At 58.0% G+C, this 21,601-nt stretch overlaps 1 protein-coding gene across 1 annotated transcript in view; it reads right to left on the reverse strand.

Moving 5' to 3' along the window:
- Window positions 1-21,601, reverse strand: part of TBC1D8 (TBC1 domain family member 8) — an 82,614-nt gene that overhangs the window by 32,981 nt on the left and 28,032 nt on the right. The window contains exons 2-5 of the mRNA XM_056116853.1: window positions 18,214-18,324; window positions 5,179-5,297; window positions 3,179-3,407; window positions 504-744 (exon numbers count right to left, since the gene is read on the reverse strand). Of these exons, the coding sequence (XP_055972828.1) occupies window positions 504-744; window positions 3,179-3,407; window positions 5,179-5,297; window positions 18,214-18,324 (700 nt within the window). The remainder of the gene's footprint in view (window positions 1-503; window positions 745-3,178; window positions 3,408-5,178; window positions 5,298-18,213; window positions 18,325-21,601) is intronic.

Consider the following 21,601-nt stretch of genomic DNA (forward strand, 5'->3'; position numbering starts at 1 on the left):
CCAGTAACGTCTCCATTGGAGACTTTGTTGTCACTGTGTCTGGCATATCGAATACTCTCGGTCGCTTGCCGGGCTCTCCGAGAGGGGCGGAGGAATCGAACTCGGGTCGGCCATGTTGGCCGCTTGTAAGGCGAACGCCCTACCCGCTGTGCTATCATTCGATATGCCAAACACAGTAACAACAAAGTCTCCAATGGAGACATTACTGGGCCTTCTCGAGCAAATTTAATAGGAAACTACAATATTCACTGATAATAACGAATATTCCTTTTCCTCTGCCCCCGCGTGCAGGCCAAGTCTCTAAGGCACAGCGCTGAGTTGGGTCGTGGTGGTGCCCCCGGCAGGTTCAGGAATGTCAGGTTTGGAAGTGACCTTGGCACTCGCCCCAGAGGTCGAGTCTGCTGCGTAAAGGGAACGAGGAACAGGCCCCCCTCAGCTCGGGGTGTCTCTGACAGGGCAGATGGTCTCTCCCGAGGCTGGCCAGCCTGGCTGGAAGCACTGACCTCTTGGTGATCTGGCTGGGGTCCTGCAGGTGGGGGTCCAGCTCGAAGCTCTCGTTGTCCAAGAGCCTCCGGAGTGTCACGTCTGCCAGCTGCTCCATGACCCCGAAGGCCGCCTCGAGGCTCAGGAACATGGAGAAATCACGCTCCTTGCCCCGGGCGGTGACGCGGATGGTGTCGGTCAGAAAGACGTTGGACGTCCTCTCCAGCTTCTGGACGTCCACCCAGGGGACCACAAGCTTCACTGCGAGAAAAAGCGGCCGGGGCGCACGTCACCCTCCGGTCTGAGACAGATTGCGAGTCCCCGCATCGGCACCCTGACCCTGACACGGAAACGCAGGGGCCCCAGACCAGAGCGGGAACGGCAAGGGTGGCGTGGGGCGAGGCCGACTCAGGCTCTGGCCACGCGTCTTCAGAGACTTAAGAATAGCTTTCTCTCACACACACACACACACAGTCACACACACAGTCACACACACAGTCACACACACACTCACACACACATACACACACACAGTCACACACACTCACATTCTCACACACACACATACACACACAGTCACACACACACTCACACATACACTCACACACACATACACACACACAGTCACACACACACTCACACATACACTCACACACACAGTCACACACACACTCACACATACACTCACACACACATACACACACACAGTCACACACACTCACACATACACTCACACACATACACACACATACACACACACAGTCATACACACACTCACATTCTCACACACACACACATACACACACACATACACACACAGTCACGCACACACTCACATTCTCACACACACTCACACATACACTCACACACACTCACACACACTCACACACACATATACACACACACACACGAGACACATTCCTCTCAAGTACCGAGTTAACAATATGAAAATTTTCTAAAGACTGTTTAAACTTGAAATACTTGCAAAATATGCAAATGTTTCTTGGACCACATAAATACTCGTTTCAGAAGCAGCGTTTATGGCCTAAGCGATGGGAGGGACGAGTGTGAAGCAGAGACAAGGGCTTGGCCTTCCAACTTCGGAATGACAGCTGTCAGGACACAAACAGTTTCTATGGGCCTTTCTAAACTAAAAGTACAGACAGTTGATTTTTATTTAATTCTTAAATAAAAGACATTTACTTCAGAATTCTTACTTAAGAATTCCATTCCCAGACACGTTTCACTAGGCGTGGTTGCTAAGACATGGCGAATTCAGGAAAGACTGCATACTTACCAGCCGAAAGTGACAAGTGTCGTGGAATACCAGAGCCACTTTATTTCTCTCAAGTTTTGGCATCCAGAAACCTTAGGTTTAGTGAGAGTAACTATTAAATGTCAGAAAATAGCATGTTTTCTCCTGCAAATAGTGGAGGGAATAACTGAGTGGCTTCGCTTCTGTTTGTTTTGCAATCATGTCTCCGTGTCCTGATCATTTTAGGTCAGATTTCAACAGGAGGCTTGAGTGTGGTGTCCCCAGATACTTCCGACTGCTTGCGTTAGTCCCCCCCCTTTCTCTCTCTCTCTTTCTTTCTTTCTCTCTCTCTCTCCCTCTCTCTCTCTCTCTCTCACACACACACACACACACTTTATTGAAACCATCAAATTCACTCATAAGGCTTCTATTTTGCGACGAGCTTGTGCAAATAGTGAACGCAGACGCATAAGCCTAGAAGCAACTTCTGACTCGATGGGCCTCAAAACAGAGACACAGAAATGTATGGACTGTCAGGGGGACCAGGGACGGTTCCTAAAGGGGACAGCCCAAGTAAAGTTAGAAGCACAGAGGGGTATTTGCCAGCCCTGGTCCGTAACCAAGGTCTTGGGCACTCACACACACACACACACACACACACACACACACACACACACACACACACACACGCCGTGTGCTCTGTCACCAGGCCACCTCCCAGTCCCGAGCGGCATTTCCCGGCAGAATCAGGAACGGAAAAGAGGAGAAAGGAGCCGGCCACTCCTGTGCGGAAGGCGGGACTCGCCCAGACAGAGGCCGGCGGAGGCCAGGTGCACCGGGACCCGGGACGCCCAGGGCGCCTTACCCGGGAGAGGCTCCTGCTGGCCACTGGGGGTGGGAGGTGTATGAGGGGAGAAAGACAGACCCTACGGCGAGCCGTGACTGTGCCACCTCGGGGCCTGTGGACGGCCGTTCTGGGAGGCGTCTCCTGGGAACAGGAGTTGCCGTTCCTGCTCTAGGCGCTCCAGCCGGGTTCGACGGGTCACGCAGCTCCATCGCCGCGCCACGGGGCCCCGGCACAGAGCTCGCCAGGAAAGGGGGTCCCATGGACGTGGTCTCCTGGGCCTGCCGTTCTCGGGCCGGCGGGGCGAGCAAGGGAGGCTGCCGCGGGACCCCGGAGGAGGTGCGGAGGGGAGGGGCCTGGGAAGCAGCACCTGGCTCCCCCAAAGCGCCCGTCTGGGACCGCACCCTGCTTCAGAGCAGCCAAGCGAGAGTCAAGAGGCCCCAGCAGCGGCACGGAGCGCATGGCCCCAGACGGCCGCTTCTCAGGCCAAGCCACTTCTCACCAAGCGGCCGTCCACGGCAACAGGTGCCAGGAGAGGCCACTCGTGCCGTGAAAACGCGCCCTGCCACCCCGCGACAGGCGCCCGGGCCACTTACGCTCCTTGCCCAGGAAGCAGGAGTAGAAGCACAGGTGGTGGGCGCTGAGGTAGAGCCAGCCCTGGCGGGGCACGCGGCCCTTCCAGCAGCAGCACGAGTAGTAGGTGACCAGCCGCTCCGCGTCCGGGAAGCCGAACCGGGCCTCGAACTTCACCAGGGCCTCCCGGAACTTCTCGGGCTCCTCCTCCTGCTCCGCCAGCCTGCTGCGGGCCTCCTCCATGAGCAGAGCCTGCGGACAGCGCCCCGTGTGAGCGGGGCCGGGGACAGGACAGCGCCGGGCACACAGACAGCGGGCGCCCAGCGTGAGGAGGCTGGGGTCAGGACAGCACCGGGTGCCCCACGTGAGGAGGCCGGGGCGGGGAGGGGACAGGACAGCGTCAGGCACATGGACAGTGGGACCCGGGTGAGGAGGCCACAGGGGGTGGGGGGGACGGGAAGGAGAGGAAGTCTGTGCCACCCTGCGCCATGCCCACGGGCTGCAGCCTCTTGCCCATCACCCGTGTGATGCAGGCTGGGTTCTAGCCTCGCTCTCAAACTCCTGTTTCACTGCTGCTCTGCCTTGTGGTCCGCTGGTCCTCGGGGCCAGCCCTGGGCTGTGGGGGGCTCGCGCTAGCAGGTGCAGGAACGGCACCCGTGAGTGAGCTCCGCGCCCCCCACAGACGCCCCTGCCCAAGGCCTTCCTACCCTTCCCCGCAGGACGGGGACTCGGCCACTGGTAAACGGCCTGGAAAGAGTCGAAGGACTACCGGAACTGAGTCAGAGTCAAGTTTAATATCACTAGTATTTTTCATCATTATTTTGGTCCAAGATCATGCCTGGTGGTGCTCAGGGCTTCCCCTGGCATGGACTGAACAAGGTCTGCCGCACGCAAGCGGCCCCTGTGCTAGCTCCCCTGCCTCCAAGTCAGCCTTGAAGGTAAACTAAGGGCAGACAGCGTTAGTTTCTCTTTCAGAGAAACGGCAACAAGAACAACTACAAACATGAGTTTTTCCTGGCGAAGTTCAACCTGGGGGCTCAGCTAACACCTGCCAGGGCCAGGGGCAGAGCAGAGATCGCTCCCACCTTGCCAGGTCTTCCCAGGCTCACCGAGCACCAGGCAGGCCGGCAGGGGGAGAAGGAACTTCCCGCGTCCCTCGGAGAATCTAAAACGATGCGACTTAGGAAAACACATGAGGCAGGATACGGGCACGGGATCCGAGCCCAGGCATGGGAGACGGCACCGGGACAGTGCTGGGACGCGAGTGACTGGCAGGAGTGACTACTGGACAGCCCTGTCTCACAGCTCGCGTGACCTGGCACAAGGCCGGCTCGGCCAGCAGAGGGCCACCGCTGCTGAGAACCTTCGTTCTCGGTGAGATGCACCCACCACTTTTGCTCTTTACTTGTTCGGTTTGATAGGGGGGCTTGTGGGGAGGGGATGGACACCAGGGGATACTCAGAGCTACTCCTGGGCACTCTGGGGCCGTCCCGCTCACCGGACTCAGTCCAGACTACGAGACAGGCCTGGGGCCCAGGGGACACAGCGCCTCCATGCAGCCCAGAACCAGCCCACCGCCAGACCATGGTCTGCTAGGACCAAGGAAAGGGGGGGTGCGTGCGCGCGCACGTGTGTGTGTGTGTGTGTGTGCGCGCGCACATGTTTGCGTGTGCGCCTGAGTGTATGTGTATGTGCGTGCGTATGTATGTGTGTGTGCATGTGATTGTGTGTGCGTGTGTGTATGTGCGTGTGTGTGTGCGTGCCTGTGTGCACGTGTACGTGATATGAGAACATGACGCAGGGTTCAGGAAGCCGTAGAGACAGGAGGGGGCCTGAGAGCGAGTGCAGGGGTCATGCACACGGCCAACCTGGGTCACTCCCCTCGACCACATACAGACCCCACGCCCCCGCCCCCCCAGGAGTGATCCCTGAGCACTACCGGGCATGACCCCAAACCAGCCCTCAAAAAAAAAAAAAAAACCCAAAGAGGAAACCACAAAGAAACACTCAAGCCAGGACCTACCTTCACCTTCCCCTTGACGAAGCTGGCGATGTCGTCTTTATTGTCAAAGACAGACAAGGTGTGCACGAGGTTCTGCTCCAGCCAGTCCCAGTGCTGGTTTATTTCCTCTAACGTGGCACCTGGGTTGGACAACGCACACACAGGGACGGAAATAAGGGGCTGCCGGAGCGGGAAGGGCTCTGCCGACCCGGAGACCTGAGGCCGCCTGCACGAGGCATGGGGCTGCTCGCTGTGTGGGCCAGAGGCTCCCACCGCCACGCAGGGGGCAGGGGCAGAGGGCGGCGCCTCTCCTTCGGCCCAGACCACGGGTCAGGGCAAAGCCCCCGCAGGAGCTCTGCCCGAGGCCCAGGGCACTGCCTCTGGTGACCACGGCGGCTTAGGAAATGTCCAGTCGCCGTGCAGATCTGAAACTTCCTGTCGTAGGAAGACTGTCCCTTAAGACACAATGTTGGCTGGCGAGAAAGCACAGAGGTGGCACTGTGCTGTGGGAGGTCCCAGGACACACACACCCAGAAATAATGTAGCTGTGCTAAAACCAAAACACACTAAATGGTACATAGTAACGCAATTTCTTTGGAAGCCAACTAAAATAGAACCATTATTACTGAAGTGTTAGCAACACCGGTTGCCAAATCTGAATGATCTTAGCCGCAGTTTCCTCTCAAGGGGCCTCCTGTCCTCTCCCTCACCCAGTGGGCACTTCACAGGGGCCTTCCGGCACCCCTAAAATATCCACATACACACAGATCCTCGATAAAGTCTGAGGCTTGAAGCTAGCAGGCCCAGGACAAGACTGGGCTGTGTGTGGGGCTGGAGAGACAGCACAGCGGGGGGCCCGGGGGGGGGCGTTTGCCTGGCATGCAGCTGACCCAGATTCGATTCCCGGCATCCCATCTGGTCCCCCGAGCACCACCAGGAGTCATTCCTGAGTGCAAAGCCAGGAGGAACCTCTGAGCATCGAAACCACAAAGAAAAAAAAAAAAAAAGACAGAACACGTGTGGATCCAGGATGTCTGACATGGAGGAAGAGCAGGTCCGGCTCCGAGCAGCGGGTTTCCGGAGGGGAAGGAGCGGTCCTGGCATCAGAGCGGGAGGCAACTGCCTGGCCCTGCCAGAGGCCCCACATCAGGCCTAGCTCACAGCATGCACGCGGGGATGGAAGCGCCACTTGGGGGCTTCCCGGGCGCTGAGTGCAGTTTCCCGCCTGCAGAGGAACGCGGGGAGGGCGCTGCCTCACGTCCTATGGAAGGGCCAGCACCTGCAGCTCGGACCCACGCCTCGGGGCTCGGAGTCCGACGAGCATCTGTGTGCGGACCGAGGCTCCGAGAGGCCCAGTGCGAAGTACGCAGACACCCCTAAGGGCGGTGAGAGCCACCGAGTGGAAGGCCTGATGGCTGGGCCGGGCCGGCTGAACCCCGGCTCTCTCAGCACAGGCGCTGACCGGTGTCTCTGTCGGGCGGCTCCGGGCCTTGCACGCGCTGGTGTCTGCAGGAACCGACACTCGTCTCGCAGCTCTGGCTCCGAGGTGAGGGTGCGGCCCCCGCCACGGGCAGAGGCCCCCGCTCGCCCTGCTGCTCTGCTCTGCTCCCCCACACGGCTCAGACCTCGGCTGCCGCCCCCACCACGTAACTGCAGAGCCTGCTTCTCTCCAGTCCCCGAACTGGTTCATAGCCATTTGTTTAAAGCTTCACATCACGGACACACCCACCCGTTGGAAAACCGTAAACAAGCCAACAGAAAGAAGCACCCAGCACAGGGTCTGTGAGGGTGACCTGGAGAGCTACAATAAACCCGGTTATCCCCAAAGCCCCCCTATCCCGCAAGCACCCTAGGGATGGGCAAAGGGCTGGGAGCCGCTTTCACACAATGACCGGCCCCCAGAGGCAGGGGAGCCGATGAACCTCCCAATCACGTCCTGCTCCTTCAGGGTCCCTGGCCCACTGGTGGCTCAGGGGAAGTTCTGGGTGGGCGGTCCTGGTTCCCTAATGTTTCCCACCTTGAGGAGGCCTCCGGCCGTGAAACACGGGCCCTTCAGGCTCTGCTCTCACGATCTCGGGAGAAGCAAAGACGGTTCTGAGACCCACCAACCCAAGTGACTAGGGTTCTCCCGAGCCATCTCCCAGTGACACCTGCCTGCCCCCAGCACGACCTAGCACCGACCCTGCTGGGGCCCCTGATGTCCAGGGCCAATGTGACCGGAGGCTCATCTGCTCCACTGCCTCTGGCTGACACGTCCCGGCCTATTCTGGGCACTCAGAGGCCGCTCGGCAGGAATAAGACAGAGCCCCAGGCCTGGAGGTTAAGCAGTGGTGTCTTGGCTGTGGACAGATAACCCACCCACCAACAATCATTCAGGAAAGAATCCTGGGGTTCTTGTGGGAGGCTGGGGGAGAGAGAGAGTGAGAGAGAGAGAGAGAGAGAGAGAGAGAGAGAGAGAGAGAGAGAGAGAGAGAGAACTGTCTAGGTTTTGTTTTTAAGCAAGAAATAAATACAAAAGGGTCATCTCTATTGGCCTTCAAACTTTTGCTCTATGTTTTTCGTAATTTCTAATCTAGGGGGAAGAGTGAGAGAGGAAAGTGCTACTGCTGGCCCCATGTAATCTCATCCACGACCAGGATCCAGACGTTCGGTAAGAATCTCTCGGAAGAGAGCACGGAGCCTTTTCTGTCTCATTTTTAATGGATTTTTCCCAACAAAATAAATGATTTCTATTCTGTTCGGGGGGCAGGGTTCGGGATCTGGGATGGAACCATGGTGGTGGGAAGGTGTAATGGGGGTGGGCCTAGTGTTCCAGTATGAAATGTAATCGAATACTGTGAACTCCTCTATAAAGATCAAAAATACAACGCGTGGGGGCCATGGGAGAAGGCTTGCCTACACGCTCCGATGCTCCTGGCACCGGGGCTGGGAGAGGAAGGAGCCAGCGCCCAGGCAGATGCGCAGGGCATGGCAGGCGAGCGGAACTGTGTGGTCCCGCACTGCCACGGCACCTGCAGAGCCCTCCTCCACCCCTCCCCGTGCCAGCCTGCAAGGGCTCCTTCACACGGCGAGAGCCCGGTACCCGCGATGGCCTCTGCCCGTTTTCGGGTGACCCCCCAGGCTGCCTGCTGCACTGCTGTCAAGCTCCAGGCCACGCACGGAGCCTGAGCCTCTTTCCTGCTGTCATCCCGGCGGGGACCCAAGACACTGGGACGAGTTCAGAAGCAACCCCATTGTGTGGGGTTCAGGTCTGAGAGCAAATCACCAAGTACAGACTTTCGGTCTTCAAAAGGGCACTCTCCTCCTGGGGAGATGCTGTAACAGGGAAAGGGAATTCAGACGGAGCTCACGCTGCGAAAGGAGCAGACACACGTACAAACCAGGCCGGCCCAGCACTCGCCGCATCCCGGCCGCCAGCCCCGAGAGGAGCCCGTCCGCGGCCACTCCCTGCAGACAATCAACCGCATGAAACTTTCCACTGACTGTTTCCTACAGAAGCTGCCAAGTGGCAGGGGGATTTTCCAAACTATCATTTCCTCTGCGGGAAAGCCTTGCAAACGGTTTCACAAACACGTAAACCAGCGCAAGCCCACGGCACGTCTGTGATCTCCAAGGGCTGAGAAAGGAAAGTCACTCGCCAAACAGCACGCTACACCAAAACTCTAAGTGGGCCTGCTTGGGGCTCCTGAGCCACCCAAGAGAAAGTAGCTCTCTTGGAAAACAGAAACAGAGCAGGAAGCAGAGCCACACTGCAAGGGCACTTGGGGATAAGACATTTGTTCAACTCGGGTGCAGAACCAGAGGGCTGGAGCAGCACTGCAGAGGCTGATGGCCCAACACTGCAGCTTGACAGGAGAGGAAGCACAGAGAGGAAAATGGGTGGGAACTGGTCTCCAGGTAATCTCTGAGCACTGCAGAAAGAGCAATGCGGTGTCTCCCAGCACCGAGACAGAGGGGGCCTGGTTTGCATCCACCCAAACCCGTCTGATGACTGCCAATCCCAGACCAGCCACACTGGGAGGCAGGACTTCAGGGGAGGTGACTGGTGGAATAAAACCTCCGGCGGGGGCCCAGCCCACTGAGGTGCCCTCTGAGACCGCTGGACACACTGCATGGGGGAGACTGCCCCTCACGAGGGGCCTCAGGAGAAACAAGCCCTGTCCAGGACTTCTGTTGGTTCTCTGGAGGAAGGGCTGATTGGAGCCAGCCCTGCTGGTGCGCAGACCCAGGCTCTGAACTCAGGGATGGTTCCTGGCAGTGCCCAGAAGCCCGTATGTGGTGCCAGCCGCGCACGAGGCAAACTCCCGAGCTCCCTCTCCAGCCCCCAAGTGGGCTTCTGCTACCTGAATGTTTCTCAACTGGGAGCCATGTGGTAAGTGGTATCTCGTCGGCGGATCTGCATTCCAAGCGCAAAGGCTAGGTGCTGCCTGGTCTCTTCTCCGTTGTCCACAGACGACGGAGATCATCGGTCCTCCCCTTCTCCCTCCGACTGATCTCACTCAACGTGACTCCGTCCAGAGTTGTCCACAGTGCAGCAACCGGCATGCTTTCCTCATTTCTCCTGGCTGCGTAGTATTCCCTGTGTCTCTACATCACAACTTCTTTTTTGGTTTGTTCTTGTTCGGGGGCCACACCCCGTGATGCTCAGCGGTTACTCCTGGCTCTGCGCTTGGGAATTCCTCCTGGTGGCGTTCGAGGAGACATACGGGATGCTGGGGGTGGCACCTGGGTCGACAGAGTGCAAGGCAAATGCCCGCCCCACCGTACTATCGCTCCAACCCCATATCCCATAAATATCTTGATTTATTCATCTGTTGTTGGGTGTTTGGGCGGTTTCCATGTCTTGGCCATTGTACAATAAAAAACGGAGATGCGGGGCTGGAGCGATAGCACAGCGGGTAGGGCGTTTGCCTTGCACGCAGCCAAGATGGCCGATACAGGTTCGATTCCCAGCATCCCATATGGTCCCCCGAGCACCGCCAGGAGTAATTCCTGAGTGCATGAGCCAGGAGTAACCCCTGAGCATCACCGGGTGTGACCCAAAAAAAGCAAAAAAAAAAAAAAAACGGAGATGCTGCAATAAACAGAGATGTGCATTTATCATTTCAAATGAGTGTGTGTGTGTGTGTGTGTGTGTGTGTGTGTTAAGGGTAGATACAAAAAGAGGAATGGCTGGCTTTTATGGGCGTTCTCCTCTGCTTTCCTCTGAGACACCTCCGTACTGCTTTCCACAGAGGCTGAGCCAGAAGGCATCCCCATCAGCGTGAATAGGGGTCCCCTTCTCACCACACTCCTGCCAATCAGCAGACGCCAGGCTTGTGATCGGCGCCACTGACGACGTGCACTTCTGCACACGCCTGCTGGCACCTGGAGGCCTTCTCAGAAGAAGTGGGGTTCAGTCATCTCTCATTGTTGGATGAGGTGTCTGATTTTCTGTCGAGGAGCACTATGGCTGCCTTATACATCATTATCTGGTGAAAATATTTTCTTCCGTGCAACAGGCTGCCTCTTAAGTTTCATTTTTGCCATCCAAGAGCTTTTTAACCTGATGCAGTCCCATCTGTTTATTCTCCTTCTTGTCTTGCCTCTGAAGTCAAACTGAAGACAGCCTGAGAGTCGTCTCCTGGAGTGTTCTGCCTCTTCTCTTCAATGTAGCTTATGGATTCTGGTCTAATCTCGAGGTCTTTCATCCACGTTGGGTTCGCTTTTGGAAATGGTGTGAGATGTGGTTCCAATTTCATCATTTTTTTTCACGTGGCTGTTCAGTGAGAAACTCTGGTTTAAACTATCTAGTCTACACTGGCTGCCCACAGGGTCGATCCACAGCAAACTTTAGAGAACACAGTCCCAGGTCATCTAGAAGTCTGGGTCAGTGACAAACCCCATGGTGTCTGCACAGTGACAAGCACGCCCCAAGACACGTCTCTGAGCCTCCCTGTCAGGGGGCAAGAGCAACCGTCCAGCAGGAGGGCGCTGGCCTTGCATGTGGCACTGCCAGGAGGGACCCCTGAGCACAGAGTCAGGAGTCAGTCCTGAGCACCGCTGGGTGTGGCCTCCCAGCACCAGGAGAAAGAAAAAGAAGAAGGAGTCATCTGTGCCCGAGGGCAGGAGCCCACGGCAGCAGGGCCCAGAGTGTCCCAGAGGACTCATTCTTTCTGAGGCAGGGATCTTACAAGTGGCACTTTCTTAAATCCAGGAAGTCAATGCTCAGGCTTCAAGACACCTGTGAGAGGTGAGTCCCTACGGAGAGCCGCAGGGGCCGAGAGCTGAAGGCGGAGGGGCCCCAACGCCCACCCATCCCGAGCTGCACACGAGCCTGTGTCGGCGTCTGCGCCTCTCTGCCCTCTGGCGTGGGCCAAAAGCAAACCAGGAGCACGCGGCCTCACGGACAGTGGGCGCCATGCAGGGGCAACGGTTCCTCCCCGGCACCAGCACCACAAGCTGCCCCCGAGTGCCACCGAGGCCAAGCGAGCCAGGCTCACCCCAAATAAAAACTCAGCCAAACCAGCAGTGACGACCGGGCTCCCCGTGCTGAGTAGGAAGCGGTGGCGGCGGTCAGCGGCACTGCCTGACGGTGGTCGGGCTAAGCCCCGTGGGGTCACACTGAGGCCGACTTCCCCCCCACACAGCACACAGGACGGTGGCTTCAGGCCAGGGGAGAGAGCAGGGGGCGGGAGGCCCTCAGGGGAGTGGGCGTGCACAGCTGGCTCACTCCGACCAAGCACATGGGATCCCTCCTGGAGCTTCCCCAGGAGAGTCGGGGACAGGCCAGCACCTCACTGTCTGCACACACGGCCCCAAGGACTCTGCTCCCAGCACCTCACTGTCTGCACACATGGCCCCAAGGACTCTGCTCCCAGCACCTCACTGTCTGCACACATGGCCCCAAGGACTCTGCTCCCAGCACCTCACTGTCAGGACAGGCCAGCACCTCACTGTCTGCACACATAGTCCCAAGGACTCTGCTCCCAGCACCTCATTGTCGGGACAGGCCAGCACCTCACTGTCTGCACACATGGCCCCAAGGACTCTGCTCCCAGCACCTCATTGTCGGGACAGGCCAGCACCTCACTGTCTGCACACATGGCCCCAAGGACTCTGCTCCCAGCACCTCACTGTCTGCACACACACGGCCCCGAAGACTCTGCTCCCAGCACCTCACTGTCTGCACACATACGGCCCCGAGGACTCTGCTCCCAGCACCTCACTATCTGCACACAAGGCCCCGAGGACTCTGCTCCCAGCACCTCACTGTCTGCACACAAGGCCCCAAGGACTCTGCTCCCAGCACCTCGCTGTCTGCACACAAGGCCCCAAGGACTCTGCTCCCAGCACCTGACTGTCTGCACACAAGGCCCCAAGGACTCTGCTCCCAGCACCTGACTGTCTGCACACATGGCCCCGAGGACTCTGCTCCCAGCACCTGACTGTCTGCACACATGGCCCCGAGGACTCTGCTCCCAGCACCTGACTGTCTGCACACACGGCCCCGAGGACTCTGCTCCAAGGCATCGGTCTAACGTAGGAGCATCTGTTGGCAAGACCAGTGTCTCATGAGGAAAGAGCCACGGTGGCCGTGACTGCGCTGACAGTGACACGGCACTGCGGCTCCAGCAGTGACACGCCTGGACTCGCTGAGCGAGAGCCGGCACCCAGCAGAGCCAAGAGGACAGGGCGCCGCTCAGGAACAGAGCCGCAGACGGCACCCCACCCCCACCCCAAGCCTCAGCGCCCGCAGGCAGAGTCCCGGCTGGGGGCACCAGGAGACCCTCCTTCTGAAAAGGAGACCCGGGACCAAGAGGCTGGGGGTCTCGAGTCTGTTCAGCGGGGAGGGAGCCACCAGGACACCCAGCCGCGCCAGACGCTGGGGCGCTGGTGCTTCCCCCTCTGCCACGAAGGACTCACCACCAAGCCTAAGGCAGCCCCAAGGCCGTCCCATCCCGAGACCCCCGAACAGGGCGAGCTGCGAGGCCAGCTGGGCTTGGACTCCCCCCGCCAGGCGCCATAGGAAGTCTGGGTCCCAGCCTCCGTCTTTTTTTTAAGGGGTTTGCGCAAGGTAGATTTATTCTAGATATGTCTTGGGTGAAAACAAGCCGGGCCTTAAGTTAGAGGAGAAGCAGGCTGGAGGGAGAGTCGGCAGCCTCGGGGCCACGGCTTAAAGGCATCTTAAAGCAGAGAACTCTGACCTCCGAGGGTGTGTTTTGTTTTGCTGTTGCTTTTTGGGTCACATCCAGTGGGAATTACTCCTGGCGGTGCTCAAGGAACCGTACTGGATGCCGGGATCAGACCTGGGTCAGCCACGTGCAAGGCAAACGCCCCACCTGCCATGCGCGATGCTGTGGCTCTAGCCCTGATCTCCGAGTTTGCTAAGAGTCGCCCGTGCAGCTACAGAAGCAGCTATCTAGTATCTGTAAAACCCTTAAAGTACAAACTATGTGAGATAATGGCAACTAGAAGCAACATTCTTTTTTTTTTCTTTTTTTTTAGCTGTTTTTTTTAATTTTTTTTTTTATTAGTGAAACACCATGAGGTACAGTTATAGACTTATAAACTTTTGTGCTTGGGTTTCAGTTATACAATGATCAAGTGCCCATCCCTCCACCAGTGCCCGTCATCCATCACCACGGGTCCCAGCATCCCCCCCACCCCCCATCCCCCCCGTCCTACCCTGCCTCTGTGGCAGGGTATTCCCCCTTGTTCTCTCTCTCTCCTTTTGGGTCCTGTGGTTTGCAAGAGAGGCTTTGAGTGGCAATCATGTCTGGTCCATAGTCTACTTTCCGCATGCTTCTCCCACCCTGGGAGGGTCCTCCCAACACCCTTTATTTGGTGCTCTCTTCTCTATCTGAGCTTCCTTTTCCCCTAGCACGTGTGGCTGGCCTTCAAGTCATGGAGCAAAATTCCTGGTACTAATCTCAGCCACTCCTGGGTGTTAGTCTCCCTTTTTGTTGTAGAAGCAGCATTCTTGATAGAACATTATCCTCAGTGGCTTTGTGGCATGAGCAAAATGCCTCCATCGCGAAGAGAAAGCGCCTAGTTACGAGGTTCCCAAACAGACGAGAAACCGGCCACTCCCAAGAGCAGAGCACACGTGGGAAATGCCCGCGGCTATTGTTCAAGGCGAAGCACAAATGACTCAGTGTGCTGGCCACTGCCTGACCCCTCAGCGTGTGCCCTGGAGCACGGCCTGCCGCCCTCCCGGGCTGCCCTGGGGCTTTCCTGGAAGTCACAGCGAGTTCTGGCCAGCAACAAAGGCCTGGCGGGCACAGAGGGGGCCCTAATCTGATGCGCCCAGAGCACTTCCTCCCGTGAGCCCTCTCAGGGGCAGAGTAAACAGGGATGTGCTGACCGACACTCCCCAGGCTGGGCCACAGTCCAGGGGACATGGCAGGAAGAGTTCTCTGAAAGAATGTTCTGGAAGAAGCTGAGCTGGACCCTGCAGTGGGAGGCATGGTCAGGAACCCCTGCCGTCCTGCCCCGAGGGGTGTGAGGCTCGCCAAGTCTTGCTTCGTGCCACACGGGAGGTGCCCAGGGCTGTGGGTTCCCTCGTCCCCTGCCCGCCTGCTCAGCCGTGTCGGGCCCAGCGGGCACTGCTGAGACGGGAACACACGGCTCCCGTGAGCTCCATCCCCGAAGACTATTCAGAACGTTCTGATGCGTGAAACGCGCACCGCTCCCGTGAAGGAGGCGGGAGTTTCGGCCACACTTTCCCATTTCCCAGGCCAGACTCTGTGGTTCCGTGGCCAAGGGCCTGCCTCAGCCCCGACAGCCTCAGAGACGGCTCCAGGGAAGACTCTTCGGTGACCAGATTTCATTAAAAAACAAGCAGGGGGGCAGGAGCTGTGGATCTCAGCCAGCGGTGCTCGGGGGCCCACGCGGGAGGCAAGGCCAGAACCCTCCTGGCCGTGGACGACCCTGGCCCACCCATGGTGCCGGCTGCTGTCCCCACGGCACACCCCACTCCCGGGCCGCAGCGGCACAGCGGCACTGCTCGTCGCGTCTGGGCTTTATCTGAGACTAGGCGGGACCCCGCCTCAACGCTCAGGACACAGCAGAATGTCAACTGTCGGGGAGAGGGGAGGCGCCACACCGCACCGTGGGCAGGGGGATCGGGGCGACTCTCCGGGCAGGTGGCGGGATGGGGAAGCCGGCACCCACTCGAGAGGCGGGGCAGAGGGAACGGGGCCCAACAGGTTCTGGCGGGGAGGGAAAGGAGTTCCACCCAGCCGATGTCGGGAGGAGGGACCGAGGCTGAAAGGGAGCTCACGGCTCTCGGTGAACTGGGCATCAAAGTAACGCGCTGCCACAGAGAAAACACCTTCGAAGGATTCTTGGGCACGGAGAGGGAAGGTCTGAGTTTCGTGGGGGGTGCACATGGAAAGGCACCAAGACGGTGCCGGGAGGGGCCCCTGGGAGGCCAAAACGGAGGGGTGAGAGCGACCCAAAAGAAAAAGAAAACAAGAAATGAGAAGGTGACGGGAGCAACCGGAGGAGGAGCTGTGAAGCCAACAGCCAGCAGAACAGAAGGTGCCTCTGGAAGCTCCTGGACGGACGGTGAGCGAGAAATCTCCAGAAACAACCCAAGAAATCGGCGTGCCTGCTGCAAGGGCACAGCGACTTCTCGGGAAGCTTGGCAGGACGATCTCACGGCACGAGAGAGCCGAACCCCGTCTCTGAAGACCGCGAATGGTCTTTCCGCGAGGAAGACCATCACCCCGGTGGGATGACAAGTCACCTGCAGTTTTCTGACTGCCACGCCGGCTGCGAGGGCCGGGGCGCTCTCTCCCAGCCCGGGCCAGAGCGAAGCGGAGAGAGGCGGCAGCAGGAGCAGGAGCGAGAGCGCGGCCGGCGCCCACAGCACAGGGCAGAGAAGGCTCCGGAACAGACGCGCCCACCCAAGGTGGGAGGTCAGAGGCGGCGGCGAGAAGGGGAACTGCACGCTGGATTCTGGGACCACGCTCTGCTAAGGAGGGCGCGGGAGAGGGCTGGGGGCATCAGCGTGCATGCGGGAGACCCAGGCCTGCCCTCGCCACACTCTGGGAGCACTGAGCACTGACGGGAGAGCCCCCAAACAAGGACAAGCCAGGCCCGCCCACGAGACAGGACGACATGCAGCATGCCTGCCTTGCTCGTGGCTGACTGGGTTTCATCCCCAGCACCCCATCCGGTTCCCTGGGCCCCGCCAGGCGTGATCCCTGAGCGCAGAGCCTAGACTAAGCCCCGAGCACAGCCTGGTGTGGTCCCAAATCAGAAAAAACGTCAGAAAGAGAACAAACAAACCTTAAACATGACATACTGGTCGTTGAGCCTTTGACTACCAAAGAAATCCATCAAGAAGACGCAAAGCTTAAGGAACTGCTACCCCCGCCCCAAGGTTCTATCTACCAATCACTGCAATACCGACTGCAAGTTGCTGGAAAATATTGAAAGTCGCTAAGATGGTAAACGGAATTCCTGTGACGAACGTATTCGGACGCCAAAGCTACAATCATGCGTGCCAACTGCACTCGGTCGGGAAGACGGGTGATCCGAGGTCAGCCGAGGCAAGCCGGGAGCAGCACAAACCAGCGAGCTCTGAAACACTGTTTAAATGTCCTAATGTTAACCTCAGAGTTCCCGAACCCTGGACCCTTAACCTTGATTAATCCTTCCAGAAAACAGTCTTCCTTGAACGAAAGGCATCGCTTGAAACAACATTTCTTTGTGCTCGCTGCAGCTTCTTTGATAGAAGTCAAGTAAAAATGTAATACTTTGGGTCTGGCTGGGTTTGGGGCCACCGTGTTTGGGGACAGTGTGCTCTCAGAGCCCCAGCACAGCCAGGGCCCAGGCCAGCACCCGCGCTCTCTCCGTCCCAGAAAAGCAATCCGTTCACAATAAAGTCACGCTGTCCAGAGAGCTGATTTCCCTACCGGTATGCCCACACACATTCCCAGCCGCCTGGAGCCATCTGAACTATTCTGCAAAGGACCAGGGGTCTCTCTCTGAGCCGGTGGCGGCCGGGCTCCCTGCCCAGCTCTGCAACCGTCAATAAGGGAAAAAATAGCTGTGTTACAAAGCTGTCCGGGCGACCTGAACCCAGCGTGGCCAGAGACTATTCTGGCACTCAGGATGTGGTCAAAAGCGCTTTTTCTCATTGTCTATTTCTAGTTTGCGGATTCCTTTCTATGAACACTTGGCAACTTGATCCTTTCGTGAAAATATAGGCTTATTGATCTTAGCTTACAAAGACAAACTGCATTGGGGATTTTTAAAACATTTTAAAAGCCCATATCAAGGGACCAGAGAGATACCACAGTGGGGCGGGCATTTGTCTAGCATGTGGCCGGCCAGGATTCGATCCCCCGCATCCCACATGATCCCCTGAGCACCGCCAGGAGGGAGTCTCGAGTGGGGAGCCGGGAGCAAGTCCTGAGCATCACCGGGTGTGGCTGAAACCACACGGAGACGTAAGTCATTCGAGATTGTGAGTGATATTGAAATCTGAGGATAGACTTTAAAATGCTGGAAGCTCACGTGCCCTGTGGGACACCAGGGCGAAAGTGACAAGACGGGAGGCCTCGTGCACCCTGCCTGGCAGAGGGCCCGGGGCTGGTTGCCGCCCTCTCCTCGCCTTCCACCTGCATCTGACTGCTGCCAGGTCAACAGTCACTGCTGTACAGTGGCAAAGACACCTCACGCAGGCCTGGGAGCAAGCCGTCTGGGGGGTGCCGCATTGCCCGGGGGCCCAAGGGATCCCCAATCACGGGGCACCCTCATTCTGTTTATGGGAGGGGCGTCTCAGGTGACCAAGGGGAAGGGTGCTGGGGGCAGTGGGGAGGGGTGGACGGTGGTTGCTGCCTCTGGGTCCTGTCCGCACGAGGCACCCAGAACACACGTGTCATCTCCAGCCGGGCGCTGGGGGACACAGCCCCCACGGCGTGCAGGGCCAGTCCGAGGGACGCGCTCACGGCCGTGCAGCGACAGGGGCGAGTTTCCTCCGCACGCACCCCACACAGTGACCCCGAGGCCTGGGAGGACCCGGCGGGGCCAGGCCCGGCCTCTGACCCTCGGGGGACTCACCGCATGCTATGGGCGAGTAGAGCGGGGAGCCTGGGACCTGCAGCAGGATCCGGAAGGGAGCGACCCGGGCACTGGAGTCCAGCACAGCGTCCAGAGCACCTACCAGGCGGCCTGCGGGAGAGAAGGGGCAGGGCTGAGTTCAGTCGGGCAGCTGCCCGCCCCAGCCCCAAGCCGAGCGGCCCACGGCCCACCCCCGCCAATCTGCAGGCAGGGGCCCAGACCGGCCACGCAGTGTCCCCACGGTCCAGGCCCACTGAGGCGGGAACAGGAGCCACAGAGCCGAGGGCGGTGCCATGGGAACTGCTGATGTTGGTCAAAGACAGACACTGTGACCTTCGACTGATGTTTATTGCACACAACACCCCCCCCCCTCCCGTCACAGGGCACAGAAACCAGCAAAGGCGGGTGCGGGGAGCTGCTGACCAGAGCCTCCTGTCTGTGTCTGAGTGACTGTCCGTCTCTGACTGTTTGTCTGTCTGTGTCTCTGTCTATTTGTGTCTGTCTGTGTCTGTCTGTGTGGCTGTCTGTATCTGTCTGTCTGTGTCTGTCTGCCTGTGTCTGTCTGTGTGGCTGTCTGTGTGGCTGTCTGTCTGTGTGGCTGTCTGTCTGTGTCTGTGTCTATTTGTGTCTGTCTGTGTCTGTCTGTGTCTATCTGTGTCTGTCTGTGTGTCTGTCTGCCTGTGTCTGTCTGCCTGTGTCTGTCTGCCTGTCTGTCTGTGTCTGTCTGTGTCTGTCTGTGTGGCTGTCTGTCTGTGTCTGTCTGTGTCTGTCTGTGTCTATCTGTGTCTGTCTGTGTGTCTGTCTGCCTGTGTCTGTCTGCCTGTCTGTCTGTGTCTGTGTGTGTCTGTGTGTGTCTGTCTGTGTCCATGTCTGTCTGTGTCTGTGTCTGTCTATCTGTGTCTGTCCGTCCCTCTCCCCTGCTTCTCCCACAAGGCCACCCTGTCCCTTGACTGTGTGAGCACTTTGGCCCTCTTCTTGCAGTGACGGGATTTTGCTTTGACCGGGCGTCCTGGAGTAGGGACGGGAAGGTGCGTTTTCTGGGACGGGCCAGTCGGCTCATCTGCGCTGGGGTTCCTGCTGGGGTCCATACGTGGGCGCCCAGGAGCGGGAGAGGGGGGCCTTGGACCACGGGGTCGGGACCAAGCTTGGAAATGCCTGACCACTCCCGGCCAGCTCAGAGCAGGAAACCACCCCCTGGAGGGACCCCCCCCGCCCCCTCCCCCCACCCCCCGCAGCACTGAGCCAGCAGCTGGGAGCAGCAGGAGGCCCGGGCAGGGCAGGGGGCAACAACACTGGGCGCAGCTCCAGCAAACAGCCCGGGCGGGGGCCTGACCCCTGGCCAGTCGGGGGACCCCCAGGACGAGCAGACTGACCCCCACATTCTCACGGAGCATCTCGTCCTGCAGGGAGCAGGCCTCCCCGCCCCCTCCCCACCCAAAAGCACCAGCTCTGGGGCCTGCAAGCGCGTCCCCTCTGCCTCTGTCTCTCTCTGTCTTTCTGTCTCTGTCTCTCTCTGTCTTTCTGTCTCTGTCTCTCTCTGTCTTTCTGTCTCTGTCTCTCTCTGTCTTTCTGTCTCTGTCTCTCGCTTTCTAATTCTTTTCTGTTCTGTGGTGCCAGGGTTGAGCTCAAGGCCCCTGTCCCGCGTCCCAGTCCCTCCCCTGTTACTTGGAGCCTGACCCATCTAAGGCCCCAAAAATCACAACACACCCCAGGGGCAGGCGAGGCAAGAATCAGCCTGTCCTTGGGCTCCGATCACGTGTAACCGTGTTCTGAGACTCACGCCCAGAAGCACTTGGCACCACTCTCTGCTTCTCAACAGGGAATCACAGTGCTCCAGGGTAGGGAACGGGGGCCTGAGGGGTCTCCCCGCCCCTGGCGCGACCCCAAAGTCCTCAGAGAGAACTCACAATGCTTGCACAGGGTAGGTTAGGACTCCGTAAACGTCCACCCGTTCTGAGGACTTTTCCTGCAACGCCACGCAGACACGTAAAAGTTCTCAGAATGAGCGGGAGCGAGGTAAGGACAGGCAGGTACTATCCTCAGAGACTGAGGGCTCTAGTGGTCCGTGGAGGAGTGCTCGGACACACAGGCTCTATACTCGGAGAGTGAGAACTCGGTGGTCGGTGTCTGCGGGACGTGCCGGAGGCCCTGGATTCCATCTCCCCACAGTTCACACCACCAAGGGCGCACCGACAGGAAGGATGCAGTCACGGAACCCCACAGCCAGGATCAACTGAGACACAAACAGACGACAGAATAAAAGGGAAAGCAAACATCCAACTTCAGAGAGTCACACCCAAGCAGAATACCAAGAAGAACAAGAGGACAATTTCTTGCAGTTAAAAGGCTGAGGATTTTAACTAATTACAGGCCCACAGAACAAAGTCTGGCAAACCACCCGTGACGTATTCAATATGCCAAAAACACTAACAACAAGTCTCACAATTTGTTGTGAGACGTTACTGGTGCCCGCTCAAGCAAATCGATGAACAACAGAAGGACAGTGACAATGACCAAAATAACAAACAGGCAAGTTAAATACCACCCCTCCAAAAAAAAAAAATAGGAAAATAATATTCAAATTCCAGAAATCAAAGACAAGAAAACAGAATAAAATCAGAGGAGGAAAAACTGATTTCCCACAAAGAGAAGAACAAAGGTAAAAATCACAGCACGCTTGAAAGTCACGCCTTGGATATTGCAGCAAGACAGGGTGGAACATCGCGGCTACTGGAGGGAGGGAGAACTCACTAACCTAGAACTCTCCATCCAGCGCCACTTTCCAGAAATAGAGAAAAACAGAAACTCCTTAATCAAGGAAAAAAAAATGACAGACGTAACCAACAAATGTTAAGACATTCAGAGAGAAGCAGAAATGCAAAAGGTCAGAACTCAGATCTACGCAGACTGAAAGTGGCATTGAGGAAGAAATAAATCAAGGAGAATAAAAAAAAAAACCGTGGAAAAGTCAAGTGGAAACCACAGTGACAAGGCACGGCAGTGGGACCCGAGGGACAGGCCCAGGGGCTGAGCCGGCCGCAGCACCTGGGCAAGCGCCCACTCCACTGAGCCAGAGGAATGCCAGGCGCCCCTGGGAGCCCAGAGAACCCTCTGCTCCCGCGGGAGGGCAGGAAACACACGTGTCCCGGCGGGTCTGGATCCAGGGTCACAAACTCCCTTCCCCGGGCTGGGGCCTGCTGCAGGGCTCGGGGGGCCGCAGTGTGTGAGCACTCAGCCCCCTGACCTGGCCTCAGGTATTTTTTTCCTTCTTTTTTTTTGTTTGGGATCAAACCAGGGCCGGCTACATGCAAGGCAAGAACCCAAACTCTCTCTCTCTCTCTCGCTCTCGCTCTCTCTCGCTGGCTGCCCCAAATGCTTCAGAGAAACA

The sequence above is a fragment of the Sorex fumeus genome, unplaced genomic scaffold (genome assembly GCF_029834395.1).
Source record: "Sorex fumeus unplaced genomic scaffold, SorFum_2.1 ptg000033l, whole genome shotgun sequence".
Classification (NCBI taxonomy): domain Eukaryota; kingdom Metazoa; phylum Chordata; class Mammalia; order Eulipotyphla; family Soricidae; genus Sorex; species Sorex fumeus.